General features: G+C 42.9%; 1 protein-coding gene across 1 annotated transcript in view; it reads right to left on the reverse strand.

The window, feature by feature from the left end:
* The window catches only part of LOC126423533 (collagen alpha chain CG42342-like), a 649,892-nt gene that overhangs the window by 457,576 nt on the left and 167,621 nt on the right, over positions 1 to 24,695 (reverse strand). Inside the window, exon 9 of the mRNA XM_050087251.1 lies at positions 10,151 to 10,256. Coding sequence (XP_049943208.1) covers positions 10,151 to 10,256 — 106 coding nt within the window. The remainder of the gene's footprint in view (positions 1 to 10,150; positions 10,257 to 24,695) is intronic.

The raw sequence follows: 24,695 nt of genomic DNA on the forward strand, positions 1-24,695 counted from the left end.
GAAAATGAAGTCAACTGAGTTTATTGTCAGGTCACTAGTGTAGCAATTGTTTCCCTATCTAACTTACAAGTTTGATTAGGAAATAGTGAAACAAATCATAGTACATGCCACACAAAGAACAATGTCGACACGTGGTTTATTTAACAACCACACTTACGAATACATGAAATAGTATCCAAATTTATAAATGCTGTAAAGAGTCATTCACTGATGTGATGGCAGTAGATAAAGTCACGACATGGTAGGAATAATGAAACTGAGTGAATTTGCAACCTCATCCCCAAATATAAGCACAAAAACACAGTTAACTTTCAATGTGAGATGTGGAATTAATTGTGTCTGGCACAAGATGGAGCAAAAAACACATATCTATATGTCAGCCTGCTTGGCAGGCATAGAGATGGTGCGGCACTGTTGTGTCTCTCAAATTTCATGATAAGCATCACCACAAGGCCTATGTGTTGCAGCATGGAGCAGAAGACAATGTTGACACCGTGAGGAGCAGATGAAGACTAAAGGTGAGGCAAGGTCGGCAGGAGACTTGCTAGGGACCAAGCTATTGTTCTGCACTTGTAGCCAACAATTGTACTACACAACTATCTAGTCTCACTGCAGGATTGACAGCTTGGGACTGAAGTAAATGCGCAAGGGAAGAAACTCACTGCCTTAGCAGATGGCTGTAGTTAAGTAAGGATGTACAGAACTGCTACAGTCGTGCAGTGAAAGACTGTCACAAGTGTGTATATATATATATATATATATATATATATATATATATATATATATATATATATATATATGTGAGGTGTGGAATTAATTGTGTCTGGCACAAGATGGAGCAAAAAACACATATCTATATGTCAGCCTGCTTGGCAGGCATAGAGATGGTGCGGCACTGTTGTGTCTCTCAAATTTCATGATAAGCATCACCACAAGGCCTATGTGTTGCAGCATGGAGCAGAAGACAATGTTGACACCGTGAGGAGCAGAGATATATATATATATATATATATATATATATATATCTAAAAACAAAGATGATGTGACTTACCAAATGAAAGTGCTGGCAGGTCGACAGACACACAAACAAACACAAACATACACACAAAATTCAAGCTTTCGCAACAAACTGTTGCCTCATCAGGAAAGAGGGAAGGAGAGGGGAAGACGAAAGGAAGTGGGTTTTAAAGGAGAGGGTAAGGAGTCATTCCAATCCCGGGAGCGGAAAGACTTACCTTAGGGGGAAAAAAGGACAGGTATACACTCGCACACACGCACATATCCATCCACACATACAGACACAAGCAGACATATTTAAAGACAAAGAGTTTGGGCAGAGATGTCAGTCGAGGCAGAAGTGTAGAGGCAAAGAAGTTGTTGAAAGACAGGTGAGGTATGAGTGGCGGCAACTTGAAATTAGCGGAGATTGAGGCCTGGCGGATGACGAGAAGAGAGGATATACTGAAGGGCAAGTTCCCATCTCCGGAGTTCGGATAGGTTGGTGTTGGTGGGAAGTATCCAGATAACCCGGACGGTGTAACACTGTGCCAAGATGTGCTGGCCGTGCACCAAGGCATGTTTAGCCACAGGGTGATCCTCATTACCAACAAACACTGTCTGCCTGTGTCCATTCATGCGAATGGACAGTTTGTTGCTGGTCATTCCCACATAGAATGCGTCACAGTGTAGGCAGGTCAGTTGGTAGATCACGTGGGTGCTTTCACACGTGGCTCTGCCTTTGATCGTGTACACCTTCCGGGTTACAGGACTGGAGTAGGTGGTGGTGGGAGGGTGCATGGGACAGGTTTTACACCGGGGCGGTTACAAGGGTAGGAGCCAGAGGGTAGGGAAGGTGGTTTGGGGATTTCATAGGGATGAACTAAGAGGTTACGAAGGTTAGGTGGACGGCGGAAAGACACTCTTGGTGGAGTGGGGAGGATTTCATGAAGGATGGATCTCATTTCTGGGCAGGATTTTAGGAAGTCGTATCCCTGCTGGAGAGCCACATTCAGAATCTGATCCAGTCCCGGAAAGTATCCTGTCACAAGTGGGGCACTTTTGTGGTTCTTCTGTGGGAGGTTCTGGGTTTGAGAGGATGAGGAAGTTGCTCTGGTTATTTGCTTCTGTACCAGGTCGGGAGGGTAGTTGCGGGATGCGAAAGCTGTTGTCAGGTTGTTGGTGTAATGCTTCAGGGATTCCGGACTGGAGCAGATTCGTTTGCCACGAAGACCTAGGCTGTAGGGAAGGGACCGTTTGATGTGGAATGGGTGGCAGCTGTCGTAATGGAGGTACTGTTGCTTGTTGGTGGGTTTGATGTGGACGGACGTGTGAAGCTGGCCATTGGACAGGTGGAGGTCAACATCAAGGAAAGTGGCATGGGATTTGGAGTAGGACCAGGTGAATCTGATGGAACCAAAGGAGTTGAGGTTGGAGAGGAAATTCTGGAGTTCTTCTTCACTGTGAGTCCAGATCATGAAGATGTCATCAATAAATCTGTACCAAACTTTGGAATGGCAGGCCTGGGTAACCAAGAAGGCTTCCTCTAAGCGACCCATGAATAGGTTGGCGTACGAAGGGGCCATCCTGGTACCCATGGCTGTTCCCTTTAATTGCTGGTATGTCTGGCCTTCAAAAGTGAAGAAGTTGTGGGTCAGGATGAAGCTGGCTAAGGTAATGAGGAAAGAGGTTTTGGGTAGGGTGGCAGGTGATCGGCGTGAAAGGAAGTGCTCCATTGCAGCGAGGCCCTGGACGTGCGGGATATTTGTGTATAAGGAAGTGGCATCAATGGTTACAAGGATGGTTTCTGGGGGTAACGGATTGGGTAAGGATTCCAGGCGTTCGAGAAAGTGGTTGGTGTCTTTGATGAAGGATGGGAGACTGCACGTAATGGGTTGAAGGTGTTGATCTACGTAGGCAGAGATACGTTCTGTGGGGGCTTGGTAACCAGCTACAATGGGAGGCCAGGATGATTGGGTTTGTGAATTTTAGGAAGAAGGTAGAAGGTAGGGGTGCGGGGTGTCGGTGGGGTCAGGAGGTTGATGGAGTCAGGTGAAAGGTTTTGTAGGGGGCCTAAGGTTCTGAGGATTCCCTGAAGCTCCGCCTGGACATCAGGAATGGGATTACCTTGGCAAACTTTGTATGTGGTGTTGTCTGAAAGCTGACGCAGTCCCTCAGCCACATACTCCCGACGATCAAGTACCACGGTCGTGGAACCCTTGTCCGCCGGAAGAATGATGATGGACCGGTCAGCCTTCAGATCACGGATAGCCTGGGCTTCAGCAGTGGTGATGTTGGGAGTAGGATTAAGGTTTTTTAAGAAGGATTGGGAGGCAAGGCTGGAAGTCAGAAATTCCTGGAAGGTTTGGAGAGGGTGATTTTGAGGAAGAGGAGGTGGGTCCCGCTGTGACGGAGGACGGAACTGTTCCAGGCAGGGTTCAATTTGGATAGTATCTTGGGGAGTTGGATCATTAGGGGTAGGATTAGGATCATTTTTCTTCGTGGCAAAGTGATACTTCCAGCAGAGAGTACGAGTGTAGGACAGTAAATCTTTGACGAGGGCTGTTTGGTTGAATCTGGGAGTGGGGCTGAAGGTGAGGCCTTTGGATAGGACAGAGGTTTCAGATTGGGAGAGAGGTTTGGAGGAAAGGTTAACTACTGAATTAGGGTGTTGTGGTGCCAGATTGTGTTGCTTGGAATTTTGAGGTTTTGGAGGGAGTGGAGCTGGAAGTGGGAGACTGAGTAGATGGGAGAGACTGGGTTTGTGTGCAATGAGAGGTGGTTGAGGTTTGCTGGAAAGGTTGTGAAGGGTGAGTGAGTTGCCTTTCCGGAGGTGGGAAACCAGGAGATTGGATAGTTTTTTGAGGTGAAGGGTGGCATGCTGCTCTAATTTGCGGTTGGCCTGTAGGAGGATGCTCTGAATAGCCGGTGTGGATGTGGGAGAGGAAAGATTGAGGACTTTTATTAAGGATAGGAGTTGACGGGTGTGTTCATTGGCTGAGTTGATGTGTAGGTGAAGGATTAGGTGGGTGAGGGCAGTGGATTGTTCAGTTTGGAACTGGTATAGGGACTGATGGAAAGAAGGGTTGCAGCCAGAGATGGGAACTTTAAGTGTGAGGCCTTTGGGGGTTATGCCAAATGTCAGACAAGCCTGAGAAAATAAAATATGCGAGCGTAATCTGGCTAGGGTGAAGGCATGTTTGCGGAGGGAATGTAAATAAAACTTAATGGGGTCGTTGTGGGGGTATTGTGAGGGTGACATGGTATTAGAAGGTGGAAAGTGTAAGATGAGGTTGAAATGAAAATGAAAGATAAAAATATATGGGGAGAGATAAGGGTGAACTAGAAAATAACTGGAGATCTGGTATGAAAAAATGCGAAAAAGTGTTGGTTAAGTTGATCCTGTGGTGAACTTGGGTTGGTAGACAGCGATGTGCATGAAGGTTAGGTGGTTGTGTTGCCGCTAAAACACGTTAAAGGACGGAGAAATTCGGGAAAATTTCGAAAAAACGTGTAAATGTATTAAAAGGCGTGGTGTTGTGGTGAAAGATTACGAAAATGGGGCTAACAATTGTAAATAATGACGTTAAAACCTGTGGAGAGCGGCTAAAAATGATCAGTGATGTACGAAAAACGGAAGTGGAAATAAAGTAAAAGTTATTAGAACTAGCCGAAATGGTTATTTAATACGTGAAGGTAGCTGTTATTGAACTAGAAACGGTTAGCGGTATTGTTGAAAGCGCAAAATAAAAATTTTTTGGTTATGGTTTGGAAGTGGGTTACGTATTATAGAGTATATATAGGCGGGATAAATTTGTATTACGGTAAAAAGGGAAGGTGAATAGAAAGTGAGACTACTGGTAAACGCAGAAAGAGAAAATAAAGAGAAAATAAGACGACAGGAAAGATTTCGAGATGCAACAGCGACAATAACAAACGTAATTGTTGGGTTCAAATTAATGATATGGTTATAATAGAGGGAAACATTCCACGTAGGAAATATATATCTAAAAACAAAGATGATGTGACTTACCAAATGAAAGTGCTGGCAGGTCGACAGACACACAAACAAACACAAACATACACACAAAATTCAAGCTTTCGCAACAAACCAAATCTGAAACCTCTGTCCTATCCAAAGGCCTCACCTTCAGCCCCACTCCCAGATTCAACCAAACAGCCCTCGTCAAAGATTTACTGTCCTACACTCGTACTCTCTGCTGGAAGTATCACTTTGCCACGAAGAAAAATGATCCTAATCCTACCCCTAATGATCCAACTCCCCAAGATACTATCCAAATTGAACCCTGCCTGGAACAGTTCCGTCCTCCGTCACAGCGGGACCCACCTCCTCTTCCTCAAAATCACCCTCTCCAAACCTTCCAGGAATTTCTGACTTCCAGCCTTGCCTCCCAATCCTTCTTAAAAAACCTTAATCCTACTCCCAACATCACCACTGCTGAAGCCCAGGCTATCCGTGATCTGAAGGCTGACCGGTCCATCATCATTCTTCCGGCGGACAAGGGTTCCACGACCGTGGTACTTGATCGTCGGGAGTATGTGGCTGAGGGACTGCGTCAGCTTTCAGACAACACCACATACAAAGTTTGCCAAGGTAATCCCATTCCTGATGTCCAGGCGGAGCTTCAGGGAATCCTCAGAACCTTAGGCCCCCTACAAAACCTTTCACCTGACTCCATCAACCTCCTGACCCCACCGACACCCCGCACCCCTACCTTCTACCTTCTTCCTAAAATTCACAAACCCAATCATCCTGGCCTCCCATTGTAGCTGGTTACCAAGCCCCCACAGAACGTATCTCTGCCTACGTAGATCAACACCTTCAACCCATTACGTGCAGTCTCCCATCCTTCATCAAAGACACCAACCACTTTCTCGAACGCCTGGAATCCTTACCCAATCCGTTACCCCCAGAAACCATCCTTGTAACCATTGATGCCACTTCCTTATACACAAATATCCCGCACGTCCAGGGCCTCGCTGCAATGGAGCACTTCCTTTCACGCCGATCACCTGCCACCCTACCCAAAACCTCTTTCCTCATTACCTTAGCCAGCTTCATCCTGACCCACAACTTCTTCACTTTTGAAGGCCAGACATACCAGCAATTAAAGGGAACAGCCATGGGTACCAGGATGGCCCCTTCGTACGCCAACCTATTCATGGGTCGCTTAGAGGAAGCCTTCTTGGTTACCCAGGCCTGCCATTCCAAAGTTTGGTACAGATTTATTGATGACATCTTCATGATCTGGACTCACAGTGAAGAAGAACTCCAGAATTTCCTCTCCAACCTCAACTCCTTTGGTTCCATCAGATTCACCTGGTCCTACTCCAAATCCCATGCCACTTTCCTTGATGTTGACCTCCACCTGTCCAATGGCCAGCTTCACACGTCCGTCCACATCAAACCCACCAACAAGCAACAGTACCTCCATTACGACAGCTGCCACCCATTCCACATCAAACGGTCCCTTCCCTACAGCCTAGGTCTTCGTGGCAAACGAATCTGCTCCAGTCCGGAATCCCTGAAGCATTACACCAACAACCTGACAACAGCTTTCGCATCCCGCAACTACCCTCCCGACCTGGTACAGAAGCAAATAACCAGAGCAACTTCCTCATCCTCTCAAACCCAGAACCTCCCACAGAAGAACCACAAAAGTGCCCCACTTGTGACAGGATACTTTCCGGGACTGGATCAGATTCTGAATGTGGCTCTCCAGCAGGGATACGACTTCCTAAAATCCTGCCCAGAAATGAGATCCATCCTTCATGAAATCCTCCCCACTCCACCAAGAGTGTCTTTCCGCCGTCCACCTAACCTTCGTAACCTCTTAGTTCATCCCTATGAAATCCCCAAACCACCTTCCCTACCCTCTGGCTCCTACCCTTGTAACCGCCCCCGGTGTAAAACCTGTCCCATGCACCCTCCCACCACCACCTACTCCAGTCCTGTAACCCGGAAGGTGTACACGATCAAAGGCAGAGCCACGTGTGAAAGCACCCACGTGATCTACCAACTGACCTGCCTACACTGTGACGCATTCTATGTGGGAATGACCAGCAACAAACTGTCCATTCGCATGAATGGACACAGGCAGACAGTGTTTGTTGGTAATGAGGATCACCCTGTGGCTAAACATGCCTTGGTGCACGGCCAGCACATCTTGGCACAGTGTTACACCGTCCGGGTTATCTGGATACTTCCCACCAACACCAACTTATCCGAACTCCGGAGATGGGAACTTGCCCTTCAGTATATCCTCTCTTCTCGTCATCCGCCAGGCCTCAATCTCCGCTAATTTCAAGTTGCCGCCACTCATACCTCACCTGTCTTTCAACAACTTCTTTGCCTCTACACTTCTGCCTCGACTGACATCTCTGCCCAAACTCTTTGTCTTTAAATATGTCTGCTTGTGTCTGTATGTGTGGATGGATATGTGCGTGTGTGCGAGTGTATACCTGTCCTTTTTTCCCCCTAAGGTAAGTCTTTCCGCTCCCGGGATTGGAATGACTCCTTACCCTCTCCTTTAAAACCCACTTCCTTTCGTCTTCCCCTCTCCTTCCCTCTTTCCTGATGAGGCAACAGTTTGTTGCGAAAGCTTGAATTTTGTGTGTATGTTTGTGTTTGTTTGTGTGTCTGTCGACCTGCCAGCACTTTCATTTGGTAAGTCACATCATCTTTGTTTTTAGATATATATTTCCTACGTGGAATGTTTCCCTCTATTATAACCATATATATATATATATATATAACAGACTCCCCTCTCCCTATCCCTATATTCCTTATACACCCTAGCACCTCAAAACTCATTTTGTCTTGTTTAGCCCGGTAAAGGAAGACAAAAAAAGATTGATTGGGGAAAAAATTGTGTAGTCATAAATTTTTGGACTTTGGTAGTAGGGAGTGACATGAGCAAACATACTAAAAATTCCCTCTACTAGGATGTGAGCATGGGGATTCAAGAAGGAGGGGGGCACTTGAAGGTCACTTTTTATGTTTTGCTTGGGTAACTCAAAAATATCAACTTCTAGGGAAAATGTTTCCAAGTGAAAATTTAAACCACATTAAATTCACTGAAAGAGAGTCCTATTTATTTTTTCTTATGGCACAGTTTCCACATTTCAGGAGATAGAAAATTTTAAAATCATTAAAAATAATGTTTTAATGGTATAAAATTAGTATTTAACAATATCAGAGAAGGAAAGTTGCTACTCACCATATAGTGGAGATGCTGAGTCACGATAGGTACAACAAAAAGATTCACACAATTGTAGCTTTCGGCCATAAAGGCCTTTGTCAGCAATAGACACTCATACACATACGCACATACACACTCATGCAAACGCAACATGCACACACGTCTGCAGTCTCAGAGAACTGAAACCACACTGCGAGCAGTGGCACCAGTGCATGATGGGAGTGGCGATTGGGTGGGGGTAAGGATGAGGCTGGGGTGGGGAGGGGGTGGGATAGTATGGTGAGAGTGGTGGACAGTGAAGTGTTGCAGTTTAGACAGAGGGCAGGAGAGAAGGTGTGGAGGGGGGAGGAGGTAAGTAGCGGAAAGAAGAGAAATAAAAAGAAATTAAAAGACTGGGTGTGGCGGTGGAATGACAGCTGTGTTGTGCTGGAACGGGAACAGGGAGGGGGCTGGATGGGTGAGGACAGTGACTAACGAAGGTTGAGGCCAGAAAGGTTATGGGAATGTAGGATGTATTGCAGGGGAAGTTTCCACCTGCGCAATTCAGAAAAGCTGGTGTTGGTGGGAAGGATCCATATGGCACAGGCTGTGAAGCAGTCATTGAGATGAGGGATATCATGTTTGGCAGAGTGTTCAGCAACAGTTACATTCCATCCTGGATTTTCCATTAAAAATTAATATTTATTATTAAATGAAGTGGGTTAGGAATGATTGATTGTATGTATCATGTGTAAGTGCAGCAGATCATTACTAAGGGATAAATTGTGTTCTGGGGGTTTGAAAGGCTAGAGGGGCACTGATGAAGGGTAGAAGCATGAGGGAAGGTCATTAGCCAGATTGTGGTCATGCACTTCCTTCATTCAGAGGTCTGCAAACTGAAGAGCAAGTAGGTAATTCCTCACTCTCTCTTAATCACAAGAAGCAAATACAGAATATTTCATGAAGTTATGCTGCAGTGCCCCTCATGACTCACTAGTGACACAGTGCACAGATGTGCCCAGGAGGTTTTACTTACCACAAAATGCATTAACAGTGCATGGAACATAGGCATGACTTACCAATAATACTGAAGAAAGAAATGCATATTGATAAAATCTACATAAATCTCTGCACACTGTTCTACATTGCTAGAGAGGAAATTGATTCATAGCCACCCTGTACGGCAGCTGTAGTGCTCTTTCAGTAAAGACAACTTCCCCACCAGAAGCTCTGCTCATTATTCATTTTGCCCACTGACTGTACATCCTCGTCCAGTTCTGTTATGTGATTAGACAAAATAACTTCACGAAGCTCATGTTTATATTTTGAGTTTAGTAGGTGAGTACTTATTTCCAGTTGTTAATTGAGCTATTATGTAGAAAAGCAAATTTAAAATACAAAAAGTAGGTAAATATGATGATATGAAGACACATACTGGATGTCTGAGTGACTGTCGTGTAAAGAATAGACTAGATATAATGGTTAAACAGGGCTATAAAACTGAATCTCGATGTATGGTGTAAGAATTAACTGTTAAATGCAAATTGCTTATGTCTGGCACTGAACATCACTAGAAAACATTACATATGACAATACAAATACAGTAACTATGGGGGCTGATGACCACAGATGATGACCACAGATGTTAAGTCCCATAGTGCTCAGAGCCATTTGAACACTAACTATGCTAACGTTCTAAGTTCCCTGCCATATTTTAGTATTGTTTAACTTTCCTGTTTAAACTACTTTTCTAATTGAGAAAATTTTATTTCAATTAGCTGTCATTTTTCAACAATATATTCTTTATTGTCTGACATTTTGTGATATATATTACTTACAAATGATACTGCTTTCAAATACTGTTAGACATTCACTTCCATAGCTTACATATTCATAATTACAGCAATACATAAGTAATAATGAAAGTATAAAACGTGCAAAATCAAACTTACCTGGAGGTCCTGGAGGCCCAGGTGGACCTTCAATGATTCCAGTAGGAAAGTTGTCACCATTCAGAGTTGTTGTGAGGCCTCTTTCTCCCTTGTCACCTTTCGATCCCTACAAGTCAGATCAATCAATTGTATTATACACTGTGAATTTTAACATGAAGTGGAATTTCCAGAAAAAGTGAGCAGAACATTAGCAACATGAAGGAGCTGCCACTATAAGTTGTAGTAAATACATCTTAACAGCAGATGAAATCATCTTGTTATAAATGGCTGTAGGACAATTATCCTATGCCAAGTTCATAAGAACTGTTTTCATGAAAGTGAAATACTGGAATTCAGGACATTAATTTGAAGTTTATACACAAGAAACGAATTGTCTGATCCTGGCACAAATTCTACTTCCAAAACACAAAATTTTATTCAATTTAATAATAGCCATTACAAGAAAAATAGTTTCAATTACAGTCCTCATACAATTATCTTCATTAACATGATGCAAGTCAACAAAGATAATTTCTAAAATGTCCGCAGCTGGTGGTCTTGTGGTAGCATTCTCACTTCCCGTGCACGGGGTCCCAGGTTCGATTCCTGGCGGGGTCGGGGATTTTCTCTGCCTCGAGATGGCTGGGTGTTGTGTGTATTTTTGTTCACTCGCAAGTCACCGTAGTGGCATTAAAGAACTTGTGGAGAGGCGGCCGAACTGCCCTGCGAGGGGTCTCCCAGCCACCAATGCCATATGCTCATTATTATTATTTCTAAAATGCCACGTTTCACAAAAGTATAGTTTTCTGACAGATCAAAAGAATTCTTACACTCAATTCCTACCATAAGTAATATCATTGTCATCATGTGTCACATCATGCACCACCAGTCCCACATGATAGTGACTTCTGGCACAGCAACACAATGTGAAAGGAACTGCCTATAAGACTTGAAAACATTTCTGCCAGAAATATGCTGTGACAGTCTTAAAATTTATCAAACAAATATTCAAAACTACAAGTGAAGTGTGTGGAAGAGGGTATATTCTGTTGTACTAGGGGTTATAGTATATTCCCAGGGTCATCATTTAAAGCCAGTTCTTGGAACTTTGTAAGCAGGCTTTCTCAAGGTATTTTACATCCACTTTCAAGAGGCTGCCAGTTCAGTTTCTTCAGCATCTCTGTGACACTCTCCATGGCTCAAATAACCCTGTGACCATTCATGCTACCCTTCTCTGTATACATTCAATATTTCCTGTTAGTCCTATAAGGTATGGATCCAACACACTTCAGCAAATGATTTGTAACCAGTCTCCTTTGTAGACTGATTGTGTTTCCCCAGTATTCTACCAATGAACTGAAGTCTACCATCTGCTTTACCCATGACTGAGCCCATGTGATTATTCCATCCTATATCTGTACAAAGTGTTACATTCATCTGTTTGTTCTGAAGTGTTTAATCACCTTAATAGACTGTCACTTGCCAGCCTGTGCACTCTGTACATTTTTGTCTCTACCACTTTACCACACAGCATGGCACCTCTCTCTTTACACCCTATAAGTGCAGAATTCACTTCATAATCGACACGTGAAATTATATGCAATTGTGTTAAATGTTTGGCAGAAAAGGCAAATGAGAGAGCAAAAATTTAATAAAAAGCTATACTTGAGAGGGTTGCAGAACTATCAGCTATCCTAGAAACTCAATAAAGAGAATCGTAAATATGAATACTTTCCAAAGTTTCACTATTGTGGAAAGATGTGGAAGAATGGGAAGAAAATTTTATTCTTAGATATTATTGCCAAACAGACTGTCATGGGGACTTAAATATACCTTTAATGCAACACATGTTCTTTATTTTACATTATCAGAATCACAGTATGTGATGCTGTCTGCTTAGCTAAATTTTGTATCCCTTTTTCTTTTGTTAGTTTTCCTTCTGGCAATGTGTGGTCGATCTTGTTTTACTTTCCTATCTATTTAAGATATATGTTTGTGCTTAGGATTTTGCTGTTGAACTGAAACTTTCCTACTGAGAGTTGTTCATTAACAATGCAGTACCCACCATTATCGTTGTCCCCTCCCCTAAAGTACCATCTGCACAGTTACATGTCAAGTTATTTTGTGAACACTACACTCGTGAAATGATTATTCATCATCTGAAACTGATGCTGACACTGACAGAAAACTATTTACAAGAGTTTTGCTGCTGGTCTAAAGTATGTGAAGGACATGAATAATGGACATCAGTATAAGAACATTGACACCATCACTGTCTTTATGGTTGACATATTAATACCAATATCCCATTCATAGAGCAATACCTCCAAACATATCAATTTTTGAGCTTTTTGCTAAAACAAATGAGAAAACCAAAGTGAGTACAATATAGTGCAAAACATTTTACAACTTTCATCCTCTGAGTGGACTTTTGCAAATTTGTTTATTCTAGAACTTAGTAGCCTTTGTAGCTTTTCATGGTTCTGTATTTATGAGTACACAATATTTTCTTCAGTCTTTTCTTTAAAATTCATTTACAAATGTTCACAGACTGCATAATCAGATGGCATCCTCAGGGGCATTACACAAGTCAAAGATAGAGATAAATAATGGAAGGTATCAAAGTAACAACTCACTAAATAGTTGTGGCAATGAGCCATCACTAGCCATATAAATAAGAATACACACTCACACACACACACACACACACACACACCTGCATGGGTACATTGTCCTGCTTGATAACATTGTGTGACACCACTGCTTGACTGGTGTAAGGGGTTGTGTCAGGTGCAGTGGGCAATGGAAGAAAGAAGGCAAGGAGGATTGACAAAGAGTGAATGTAAGTCGGGAGGGAGACACAGCAGACACACAGGATAGGAATGTGCACAATGACATAGTGAGTGGATTGAGAGAGAGAGAGATAGAGCAGGAGAGAGACTGTGGAGAAGGGGAAAAGGTTAGTGAAGCTCGGATCATGAGGCATGAATCGAGGAGAGAGTGGAACAGAAGCTAGAGGAGACTGAGGCCAAGAGTGTTAGAGGGTCTAAGGATGTGTTTCGAGTGAAAATGTAGGTAGTCAGGAGAACACAGTTATGCACATGTATGTATATGTATGTGTGGTGCATAGCTCTGAAGAATGATACATTTAAAAACTTTATACATTCTCAATGACTCTGGGTCTCAATTAGTTGGTGAATTGTTAACTTTATTCCTTCCATTATTCATATTCCATCAAGGACTTCCTATTGCCATATTAATATAACAGAGATTCAGTTATGATGAACTACTTGAATTGACTGCATTAATAGGTATCATACGGATATGATGAATATGATATTTGTCAAGAGTACTTGTCATATTAGCTTATATATGTGTGAAAGTACAAACTGATCTTGCATTATTTAGACAAAAGTTGCCACTTTAAAGATGCCCTGTTTGTAATTAGTTTCCCACTATTCATCTAATACAGCACACTATATTTATAAATTTTAGACATTCTTCCATCCATCGAAGAATTTTTTATCTAACTGACCTGCATTTCCAAGACTTATATACGAATAACTTTCTCATAATTTATGTTATAAGTTCATATTCCTAGCGCTGTCACAACAGAACTTAATTAAATGGGCATATTTACATAAATAATAATTATGAATTGCCACTCACCACATAGTGGAGATGCTGAGTCGCAGATAGGCACAACAAAAAGGCTCAGAGACTGCAGTTGTGTGTGTGAGTTGTGTTTGCACATGTGTGTGTGTGTGTGTGTGTGTGTGTGTGTGTGTGTGTGTGTGTGTCATCTATTTTCAACAAAGGTCTTGTTGGCCAAAAGCTTATTTGTGACAGTTTTTTTTGTGCCTATCTGCGACTCATCATCTCTGCTATATGGTGATATGATGAGTGGCAACTTTCCTTTTCATAATATTGTTACATTCCATCCTGGATTTTCCATTGTTTGACAAATAATAATTAACTGGTTCACAGAGATGAATTTCTTTAATCCATGGTATACTGTTTTAACAGTAATTTGAATTGGAAAAAGTTTACTCCTCATAGTTCTTCACACAGGTTGGTACTTATTGAATACTTCAAAGGAATTTCACTATGCTCAAAAAGTGTTCAAATGTGTGTGAAATCTTATGGGACTTAACTGCTAAGGTCATCAGTCCCTAAGCTTACACACTACTTAACCTAAATTATCTGAAGGACAAACACACACACCCATGCCCGAGGGAGGACTCGAACCTCCACCGGGACCAGCCGCACAGTCCGTGACTGCAGTGTCCTAGACTGCTCAGCTAATCCCGTGCAGCAATTTCACTATGTAAAAGGTGAAAGCAAAAGAATATGCCAGTGCCTCAACTGCAGCTATAATGCTTAATTATCTACAACATAATAAAAAACGTTCATTGAGACATAAATTAAGTCTACACAGTTCTTAAGGTATTCACATCTTATAATTATGGAAAAAAGGTAGATCACTGACACCACACAATACATGATAGAATAAATGTGTAACAGCAAATGAGTGTGTGTGGTTGTTCTTATGCTCTTGTAACTAAGAGTAAAACACAGGGCAAAAAAAGGGGAGTGTATTTTTTAATATTCATTAGTATATCACTAAGATTAATAATGTTTATCATATCAAATTTGCATCTAACAAAGGCATCATTATACATTATATTATGTGACCATCTGTACAGTCACCACTATTAATGTCACGGCCATTAATATTTTTAAAAAATCGCAACCCATGTGTACTACATATAGTTATTCTTAGAAAAAAAAGCATTGATTTTTCTTTCATTCATTATTCATATGATCACTTAAAATATTTATTATAGATCATTGCCAGTTACTTGCAATGACCTCACAATTTCTGTTAGTAATGTATGATTTTGAAAACTGCAAACTGGTCAGCCTACTATAGCATCACTCAAGCTATTCTGGTGAAATCATTTAAATACATCAGCAACTTGAAAAATTTGGCCATTATAAGGTTTCACTCTTAAGGTAGAAATAAGTCACATGATCTCATTTTCCTCCATAAATGAGAACACATGTACAGAAGTCATACTATGCAAAACATGGCCTGGTGAACATCACACTGGCCAATAATGGAATACACAGCTTATTCTAAACTTGGTGCCAACAGTCAGAATGTAGGGGACTCTCAGTTCAACCTAGTTTATGTTTTCTTATTATTGTCTCTGTTCAGCTGCAGTGCACAGACTGATAATTCAACAAATTCACTACTATTGTGGATAAGGAAAAGGAACTGACTTCAATATGAAGATAGAGTGTTCCAGCTTCCAGAAACAGTATTTTGTTGGATATGAAACTGAAATCTGTTCACACTGTTAGAAGCTATACTTTGGGAAAATATCTAAAAATAGTTGAACTTCTCAAAGTTATCTGGTTTTTCATAACTCTCTTTAGGCTATGCAAATGAGAAATGGTTCTTAAGCAGAAAAAGCCTTTCAGTTTCCAAATGGTCCACTCTTTAATGACCAAATATAGCATTCTCACATTGCTGCTACCTTCCCTGCTACATATTCCCGAAATGCGATGTTTCTACAGAGAAAAAAGGTTAGGTAATTTCTTATATGAAATCACACAAAAGTGCTCCGATGTTCAGAAATTTAATTCAAAATTGTAAATAAAAAATTAATATCATCTACATTTGAGAAAGAAGATGAGACTATACATTTGAGGGACAGAAACAGGAACAAATTTAACAGTGGTAGAAGGAAAATAAATGAATAAACAGGCCATGAATCTCTAGCAATGAATCTCTATCAATGGAAAGAAAAATGACTGTTTTGTCAAAAGAAAGGGGCAGATAAAGAATATACTCATTACATTACTTTTGGAGGTTTGTAATTGATCAACACTTATTGCAATGTACTATCACATTCTATTCAAGCAGTCAGAGATGCGTGAAAGAAAATCATGAGGAGATTTCAACTTGATGGTGATGAGCAACAGTTCTTTAAGCGGCCTTTTGGGTAGCTGCAGTGGCAATAGACTGGATGATTGACTGATTTGGTCTTCTAAAGTTGCCAATATGGCCCTGCTGTGACAGTACTGTGAACAGCTGAAACAAATGGAAACACTGCTGTTATTTTTCCCAAGGACATGCTACCCTCCTTTATGGTTAAATGATGATGGTATCCTCAGAGGTAAAACATTCTGAAGGCAAAACCATCCCCCACTTGGATTCCCAAATGGAGACTAATCAGGAGAATACCATCAGGAAAAACAAGATTGACATTCTACATGGTGGAGCAAAGAATGCACATCCCTCAACCAGATATGTAGATTGGAGAATTTAAAAAGGAAAATGGATAGATTGAAATTAGATATAGTGGGAGTTAGTGAAATGCAGTGGCAGGAAGAACAGGATTTCTGATTAGGGAAGTAGAGGAATCATAAATACAAAATCAAACACGGGTAATGCAGGCACAAGTCTAATAAAGAACAAAATAGAAATATGGGCAAGCTACTATGAATAACATAGTGAATACATTGTAATAGTCAAGGAGGACACAAAGCCAATGCCCACCTCACTAGTAGAAGTTTACGTGACAACTAGCCCCATAGGTGATGAAAAAAATAAAAGAATGTATGATGAGGTAAAAGAAATAATTTGGATTGTTAAGAGAGAAGAAAATTTAATTGTGATTAGGGACTGGAATTTGAAGTAGAAAATGAAAGGGGAGGAAAAATAGCAAAATAATAGGGACTGGGGAAGAAGAACGAAAATTGAAGTGATCTGGTAGATTTTGCACAGAGCATAATTTGATCATTTGTAACACTTTTTTTTCAAACAATTGCATTCCCTGTAGGAATATCAACAAAGTAGGAAAAGACAGATTGCTACTTACTGTAAAGAAGTCGAGTTAAGTTGGAGACAGGCACAATTAAAAGATTCTTACGTAAAGGTTTCAGCCACAGCCTCCATCAGTGAAAGAAAAACACACACTCATTCATACACAGGCAAGCACACCTCATGCATACATGACTGCCAACTCCAGCAGCTCGGGCTAGAACGCAACTATCACTTGGGATGCAAGCAGCAATCTGTAGGGGACAGGGATGGGGTTGGTTGGTTGGTTGGTTTTGGGGAAGGAGACCAAACAGCGAGGTCATCGGTCTCATCGGATTAGGGAAGGACGGGGAAGGAAGTCGGCCATGCCCTTTGAAAGGAACCATCCCGGCATTTGCCTGGAGCGATTTAGGGAAATCACGGAAAACCTAAATCAGGATGGCCGGACGCAGGATTGAACCGTCGTCCTCCCGAATGCGAGTCCAGTGTCTAACCACTGCGCCACCTCCCTCGGTGACAGGGATGGGGAAGGGATAGTAGTGTATGGGTGGAAGAGAGGCAAAACCTGTCTGGCAGAGTGTGGAGGGACTGGGATGCCAACAGGCATGGTGTCAGGAGGTCGTTGGGCAGAGATGTGGGGGGAAAAGGGGCAAAAAAGAAGAGGACAAAAGAAGACGATTGGGGAAAGATGGGTGGATGCATTGGCAAAGGGCAGCAAGCAAAGAGGGTGGGAAACAAGAATGGGGAGGAGAATATAGGACAGAGAGGGTGGAAACTGTTCCTTGGAGGGTGTGGTGACAGTGTGTTGCTGTAGTTTGAGGCCAGGATAATTACAGGCCCAGGCCACCTGTGAAAGCAGCCATGTCATTTACCAGCTCTGCTGCAGTCACTGCACAGCTTTTTATGGATATGCTTACCAACCAGTTGTCCACCAGGATGAACAGCCACCATCAAACTGTGGCCAAGAGCAAAATAGACCACCTTGTGGCATAACATGCAGGTAAACATAACATGCTTGATTTCAGTGACTGCTTCACCAAGCAAGCCCTCTGGATCCTCCCCACCACCAGCAGCTTCTCCGAACTGTGCAGATGGGAGTTGTCCTTACAACACATTTTCCACCCCCATAATTATCCCAACCTCAATCTATCTAACACACCGGCCCCAACACCCTCCACCTAACTGTTTCCCGCCCCTCTGTCCTATCATCTCCTCCCTATTCTTGTCTCCTATCCTCTTTGTCTACCATCCTCTGCCAACGCATCTGCCCACCTCTCCCCGCTTCCATCCTTTTCCGCTTTTTTTTTTTCACCACCATCCTGCCCCACAACCCCCTGACACTGTGCCTGTTGGCATTCTAGTGCCTGCATACTCTGCCAGACAGTGTTTGCCTCTACCCCCATCTACTAACTCTTCCCTTCCTGACCCCTCCAGTTTGCTCCCAAGATGCCAGAGTTGGTGATCATGTGTGCATGAGGTGTGCTTGCTTGTGTGTATGAATGGTTTGCATTTCTCTTTTGCTGATAAAGGCAGTGGCCAAAAGCTTTATATAAGTGTCTTTTAATTGTGCCTGTCTGCAACTTAATCTGTCTTTGTGGTAAGCAGCAACCATCCTTTCCTACATTGTTGATATTCTTAACTGGAGATTCCATTGCTTGATTCTGCCACACAGCTTTTCTTCCACCCTACAAACCTGTGATATTTTCCTTTGTTAACCTTCTCTATAGCATTACTCTTCTCAGTGTGCATTCTTTCTCTTCTTTCCTGTGTTTATTCACCATCTCCCAAACTGTGTCTACTGCCAAGCCACACGATATCAACAATCATGTGTGCACAATGCTGGCTTCATGACCATGCGCATTGTTGATGAAGCATGTGATGCACCAGGTTCTTACCTCTGATAGTTATAATTGTATTTATTCCTATTGATCCAACTTCATCCTTTATCCTGACTTACTTTTGCTTTTTATTTTCCACATCTACCTGTTCCACATGATCTTATGATCCTCGACCTAATCCATCCCCCCTCCCCCTCTCTTCCCTTGTTGCAGGACACACACACACACACACACACACACACACACACACACACACACATACACCTCACTGTTCCTTTCCTCCCATGTTCCTGTACGTTCATCATGTATTTGCGAGAATTTTGATGTCGTTTTATGCAGCTTTATGCATTTTTTCATATATTTACGTATCTGTGCATATTTTTGAATATCTATGCGTGTCTTTACGTATTTTTTACAATCTTTTCTCTTATCCAGCTCCTTTCACAACCATCAACAGCCATTTTGCCCATTTCTTTTACACCATTCTTGCCACACTGGACCCCTGCAGCATCTTTCTGCATCAGTTCAGATAAGTATTCCTTTTCCTTGCTAAAACCCAGTCCCATGTCCTACTTCTCAAATGCTGCCTAAACTATGGTATCCTCCAAATAGCCTAACCAAAAAGATTCCTTTCTCTGGATCCCATTCCTCCTTTCATAATGACCGTCAACTTTTCAGATTCTGCCAATCCCAGGCTCTCATAAACATGGTACTGCAAAAACATATTTCCATGGCACAGGCATACCAGAGCCACCTCTGCTCCTTCTGCAAAATACCACTATTGTGTAATCCCTTCTCCATACATCACATCTCTGAAATTGAATCCCTTGCTCTCCAGCACCTGAGGGAGCATTCCAGACACCACCTCAAAAGTTATCCAACTTGCTGACATACTGCTGTTGCCTTGGAGCACCACCATCCAACCCCTATCCTACACATAATGTTCCTCCTCATCCACCACTCTGTCCTTTCCAAAGGTCTCACCTTTAGCCCTATACCCAAATTTAACCACATTGGACTTGTGAAAGACCTATACACCTTTTCCTAAACCTTGCAGTGGAAGTACTTCTTTGCCGCCAATCCCTTAAACCAAAACCAACCTAATTCCAACATTGAATGCTGCCTCTTCCAACCATGATCCTCACCCCTCCCACCAACCACCTTTTGGTCACCTTCCAAGAATTCCTTACCTCCAACTTAGCCTCATACCTCCAACTTCGTCTCATCAGCCTCACCCAGGTCCCTTCCTCAGTACACCAACCTTTCACTAGGAGAAAGAAAAGCCACACATAACCTGCAAACAAATACTGACTTGATCATTCTATCTGCAGACAAATGTTCCACCACTGTTAAGAATCACAGAGGCTACGTGGCAGAAGGCCTCTACCAATTACCTGAATGTTCCACCTATAGAAGTCCAAAACAACCTCCAATTCCTGCTTAAATGCCACACACCTATCTTCTACATGCTCCCCAAAATCCACAAACCCAACAATCCTGGATGTCCCATTGTGGCTGTTTACTGTGCACTGACTGAAATAATTTCAGCCCTCACTGACCAACATCTCCAATCAATTGCCTGTAATCTAGCCTCCCACCTCAAAAAGACCAACCACTTCCTTCATCAACTCTCCACCATCCCAACCTTATTTGTTACTTTGACACCACCTCCCTATACACCAGAATCCCTCATGCCCATGGTCTTACTGTTATTGAAAATTACCTTTCCCAACATTCTTCTGTCTCCCAACCTGCTATCTCATTCCTCATACACCTTACTAACTTTATCCTAACTCACAGGTACTTCTCCTTTGAGAGGAAGGTATACAGAAAAATTTGCGGCACAGCCATGGGCGCCGGCCGAAGTGGCCGTGCGGTTAAAGGCGCTGCAGTCTGGAACCGCAAGACCGCTACGGTCGCAGGTTCGAATCCTGCCTCGGGCATGGATGTTTGTGATGTCCTTAGGTTAGTTAGGTTTAACTAGTTCTAAGTTCTAGGGGACTAATGGCCTTAGCAGTTGAGTCCCATAGTGCTCAGAGCCATTTGAACCATTTGAACAGCCATGGGCACCCGCATGCCACCCTCCTATGCCAACCTGTTTATGGGCCATCTAGAGGAGACCTTCCTTGTCTCCCAAAACGCCAAACGCCTCATCTGGTTTAGGTCCATTGATAATATCTTCACGATCTGGACTCAGGGCCAAGACATTCTGTTCTCTGTTTCTTCACAACCTCAACACCTTCTGTCCCATCTGCCTCACATAATCATCTTCAACCTAGTGTGCCATCTTCCTAGTTGTTGACCTCCTCCCACCAACAGTGCCTGCATTTTGACAGCTGTCATCCATTTCACACCAAAAAATCCCTTCCATACAACCTGGCCATCTGGCAATGGCATATCTGCAGCGACAAAAAATCCCTTGCTCAGTATGCTGAGGTCCTCACCAAAGTCTTCATAGGCTGGCACTATCCTCTCAGACCTAGTTTGTACACAATCTCCCATGCCATTTCCCCTCACGCCCCAATCCTCCCACCACCCTCAAGAACCAGACACAAAGGAGTGCCCCCTTCGTCACCCAGTACCAACCCAGCCTGCAACAACTGAACCACATCCTTCACCGGGATTCTGATTAACTATCATTGTGCCCTGAAATGAGGGACTTCCTACCTGAGATCTTTCCCACCCTTCCCAAAGCGGTACTCTGTCATCCATCCAACCTCCACAACATCCTAGTCCACCCCTATGCCACTCCCAATCCCAATCCAATACCACAAGGATCACATACCTGTGGAAGAGCCAGGTCCAAGACCTTCCAAATCCAGCCATCCAGCACTTCCTATTTCAGTCTTGTCACAAGTATATCCTACACTATCAGGAGCTAGGCCACCTGTGACAGCAGAATGTCATTTACTAGCTCTGCTGCAAACATTGCATAGCTTTTTATATTGGTAAGACTACCAACCAGCTGTCCACCAGGATGAATGGTCACCATCAAACTGTGGCCAAGAGCAAAGTGGACCACCCTGTGGCACTCCATACAGCTGAACATAAGATGCTCAATTTCACTGGCTGCTTCACTTGTCAAGTCATCTGGATCCTCCCCTCCACCACCAGTTTTTCTAAACTGTGCAGATGGGAATTATCCTTAAAACATGTTCTCCACACCTGTAATTATCACAGGCTCAACCTACGTAACATACTGTCCCCACACCCTATACCCAATAGTTTCCATCCCCTCTATCTATTACCTCATTGCCATTCTCATCTTCCACCATCTTTGTTTGCCGCCCCCTGCCAATGCATCTACCCATCTTTCCCCACTCCCTCCTTCTTCGGTCCTTTTTTCCTTGATACTGCACCAGTTGGCATTCAAATCCCTGCACACTCCAGCAGACAGCATTTGCCTCATCCTCCGACCACACAATACTATCCCTTCCCCTTCTCCACCCCCTCCAGGTTGCTGCTTCCATCCCATGTGATAGCTGGACTCCAGCCTGACCTGACAGTAATGGTGGTCATGTGTGCATGAGATATGCTTGCATGTGTGTATGAATGATGTGAGTTTCTCTTTTACTGAAGCTGGCTGTGGCTGAAAGCTTTATGTAAGCATCTTTTAATTCAAACACTTGGTTCACCAATCTTGTAATAAAGGTGTACACATGGAGGGCACCTGGAGACTCTAGAAGGTTTCAGATTGATTATACATGGGTTGAATGAAAAGTAATGTCTCCATCTTTGTTAACTGGGTTTGGATGGGAATATTTTAATAAATCAAATGCAGAAATAATCCTTAGAATGTGATCTTTAATTACCAATATTCACTTTTCCACATAATCACCAGCTAATTGGATAGATTTCTGCCAATGATGAACAAGTTTTCTGAAGGCATCATGGAATAAGTCAACACACTGTTTCTGCAACCACAGTCTCACAATTCTCTCAATGTCTCCATCAGAAGCATAATGATGTTCCCGCAGAACATCTTTTATTATTGAGAATGGATGGAAGTCAGACAGGATGCCATGCAGTGGTGAAATTCAGTCTCTGAAGTTCTGCCGTGGTGGCACCTGAAGTGTGTGGTTTGCCAAGCAAAGCAATAATGCGACCCACATGTTCCTGCGAAATGCCAATTGTGCTTGCAATTTCTCTCTGAGTGATATGACAATTGTCCTGAATCAATCTGTCAACATTTGCTTGTGAAACTTGGTGGTTGCTGTCACAGGATGTCCAACTCTTTGTTTGTCATGCAGGTCAGATGTTCCCGCCTCAACATCTTTAAATCAGCAGGATCAGTACAAACACCATCAACTGCTTTCATTCTCTGGTGAATTTCCTTTGGAGTGACACCTTCTGCTGTCAAGAATTCAATGATTGCACTTTGCTTAAATCACATTGACTGACCATCTGCACAGGGTTCCATACTTTACACTGTAACAGCACATCCGTTCAATGCTAAGGCTTCCCACTGACTGGAGCTGTAGAGAAGAGTCTACAGGAAAAGCCAGTATAAGCTGCATACCAATGCTGCCAACTGTTGAAGAGTGACAAAGGTGGAGGTATTACTTTTCAGTCAACCCTCGTATAATGGTGTAGTAGAGATTCTGGAACCTCCCTTAACCCTTTCCGATCTGCTGTGGGACTACCCCTGACATTACAATTTTCCACTATGGCTCCAATGTCAGACAATATCTTACCTGTTTAGATTATTGTGTTTTCTGTCCACTCCAATTTTTGGAATTCGCTAGGTACATGGCAGTGCTTAGTACGACGGTCTGAAAACTCAAAGCGTGTTGGATTTGCCTGCTTCTAATATGATAATGCCCAGTAAATTATGATGATATTGCCAGGTGACTTTTCAAAGGCACAAAGGACAAAGGAGGATTTAGTGATGAAAGTGATCAGGAAGAAACTTCCACCATGTGCAATAATATAAGGCTGCTGAGAACAAACTGAGAGCAGCAACATATAATGGGATGGGATGGGATGGGCAATATTGGTGGTGGGGTTAATGAGGAGTTTGGATGGGGAGGGGGAGGGACAGCAGGGTAGGAGTAAGGGACAGTAAAGTTCTGCTTGTGGGAGCATACAGGGATGAGGTGGGGAGAGGGCAGGAAAGCTAGGTGCAGCTGGGAGGTAAGATGGAGGGCAGTAGACAGCTGAAATGCAGAGAAGTAAAAAGACTGTGACTGTGTTTGTGTAACAGTGGGCTGTGTGGTGCCAGAATTGGAACAAGGAGATAGTTGGGTGAAGGACAATGACTAACAAAGGTTGAGGCCAGCAGGGTTGAGGCCAGGAGGGTTACAGGAACGTAAGATATATTGCAAAGAGAGTTCACACCTGCACAATTCAAAAAAGCTGGTGTTGGTGGGAAGGATCTTTAAAATAAACAATGTCATGCTGAGCAGTGTTCTCAGCATCTGGATGGTCCATCTGTTGCTTGGTCACAGTTTGTAGGTTATAATTCATGAAGACAGAGAGCTTGTTGGTTCTCATGTCCATGTAGAATGCAGCACAGTGGTTGCACCTTAGCTTGTAGATCACATGACTGGTTTCCTCCTGAAGCCATAGCCCACAGAAGTATCAGCCCTTTCCAAAGGCCTCACCTTTTACTTCACTCCCAAATTCGATCATAAAGGATTTGTTAAAGACCTTCTCTCCATCTCTCAGTGCTTATAGTGGAAACACTTTTTCACCACCAACCCTACCAATCAAACACAACCAAAACCAATGTTGAACCCTGCCTTAATCAGTTGTTTTCTCCATCCAACCATGATCCACACCCACTGTGGTCAAATCACCCCCTGTTAACTTCCAGAATTTCTTAACCTCTAACCTTGCCTCACCATCATTCCCCACATCCCTCAACATGCAAGAAATAACTGCAATCAATCACCTA

The sequence above is a fragment of the Schistocerca serialis genome, chromosome 1, assembly GCF_023864345.2.
Source record: "Schistocerca serialis cubense isolate TAMUIC-IGC-003099 chromosome 1, iqSchSeri2.2, whole genome shotgun sequence".
Lineage (NCBI taxonomy): Eukaryota > Metazoa > Arthropoda > Insecta > Orthoptera > Acrididae > Schistocerca > Schistocerca serialis.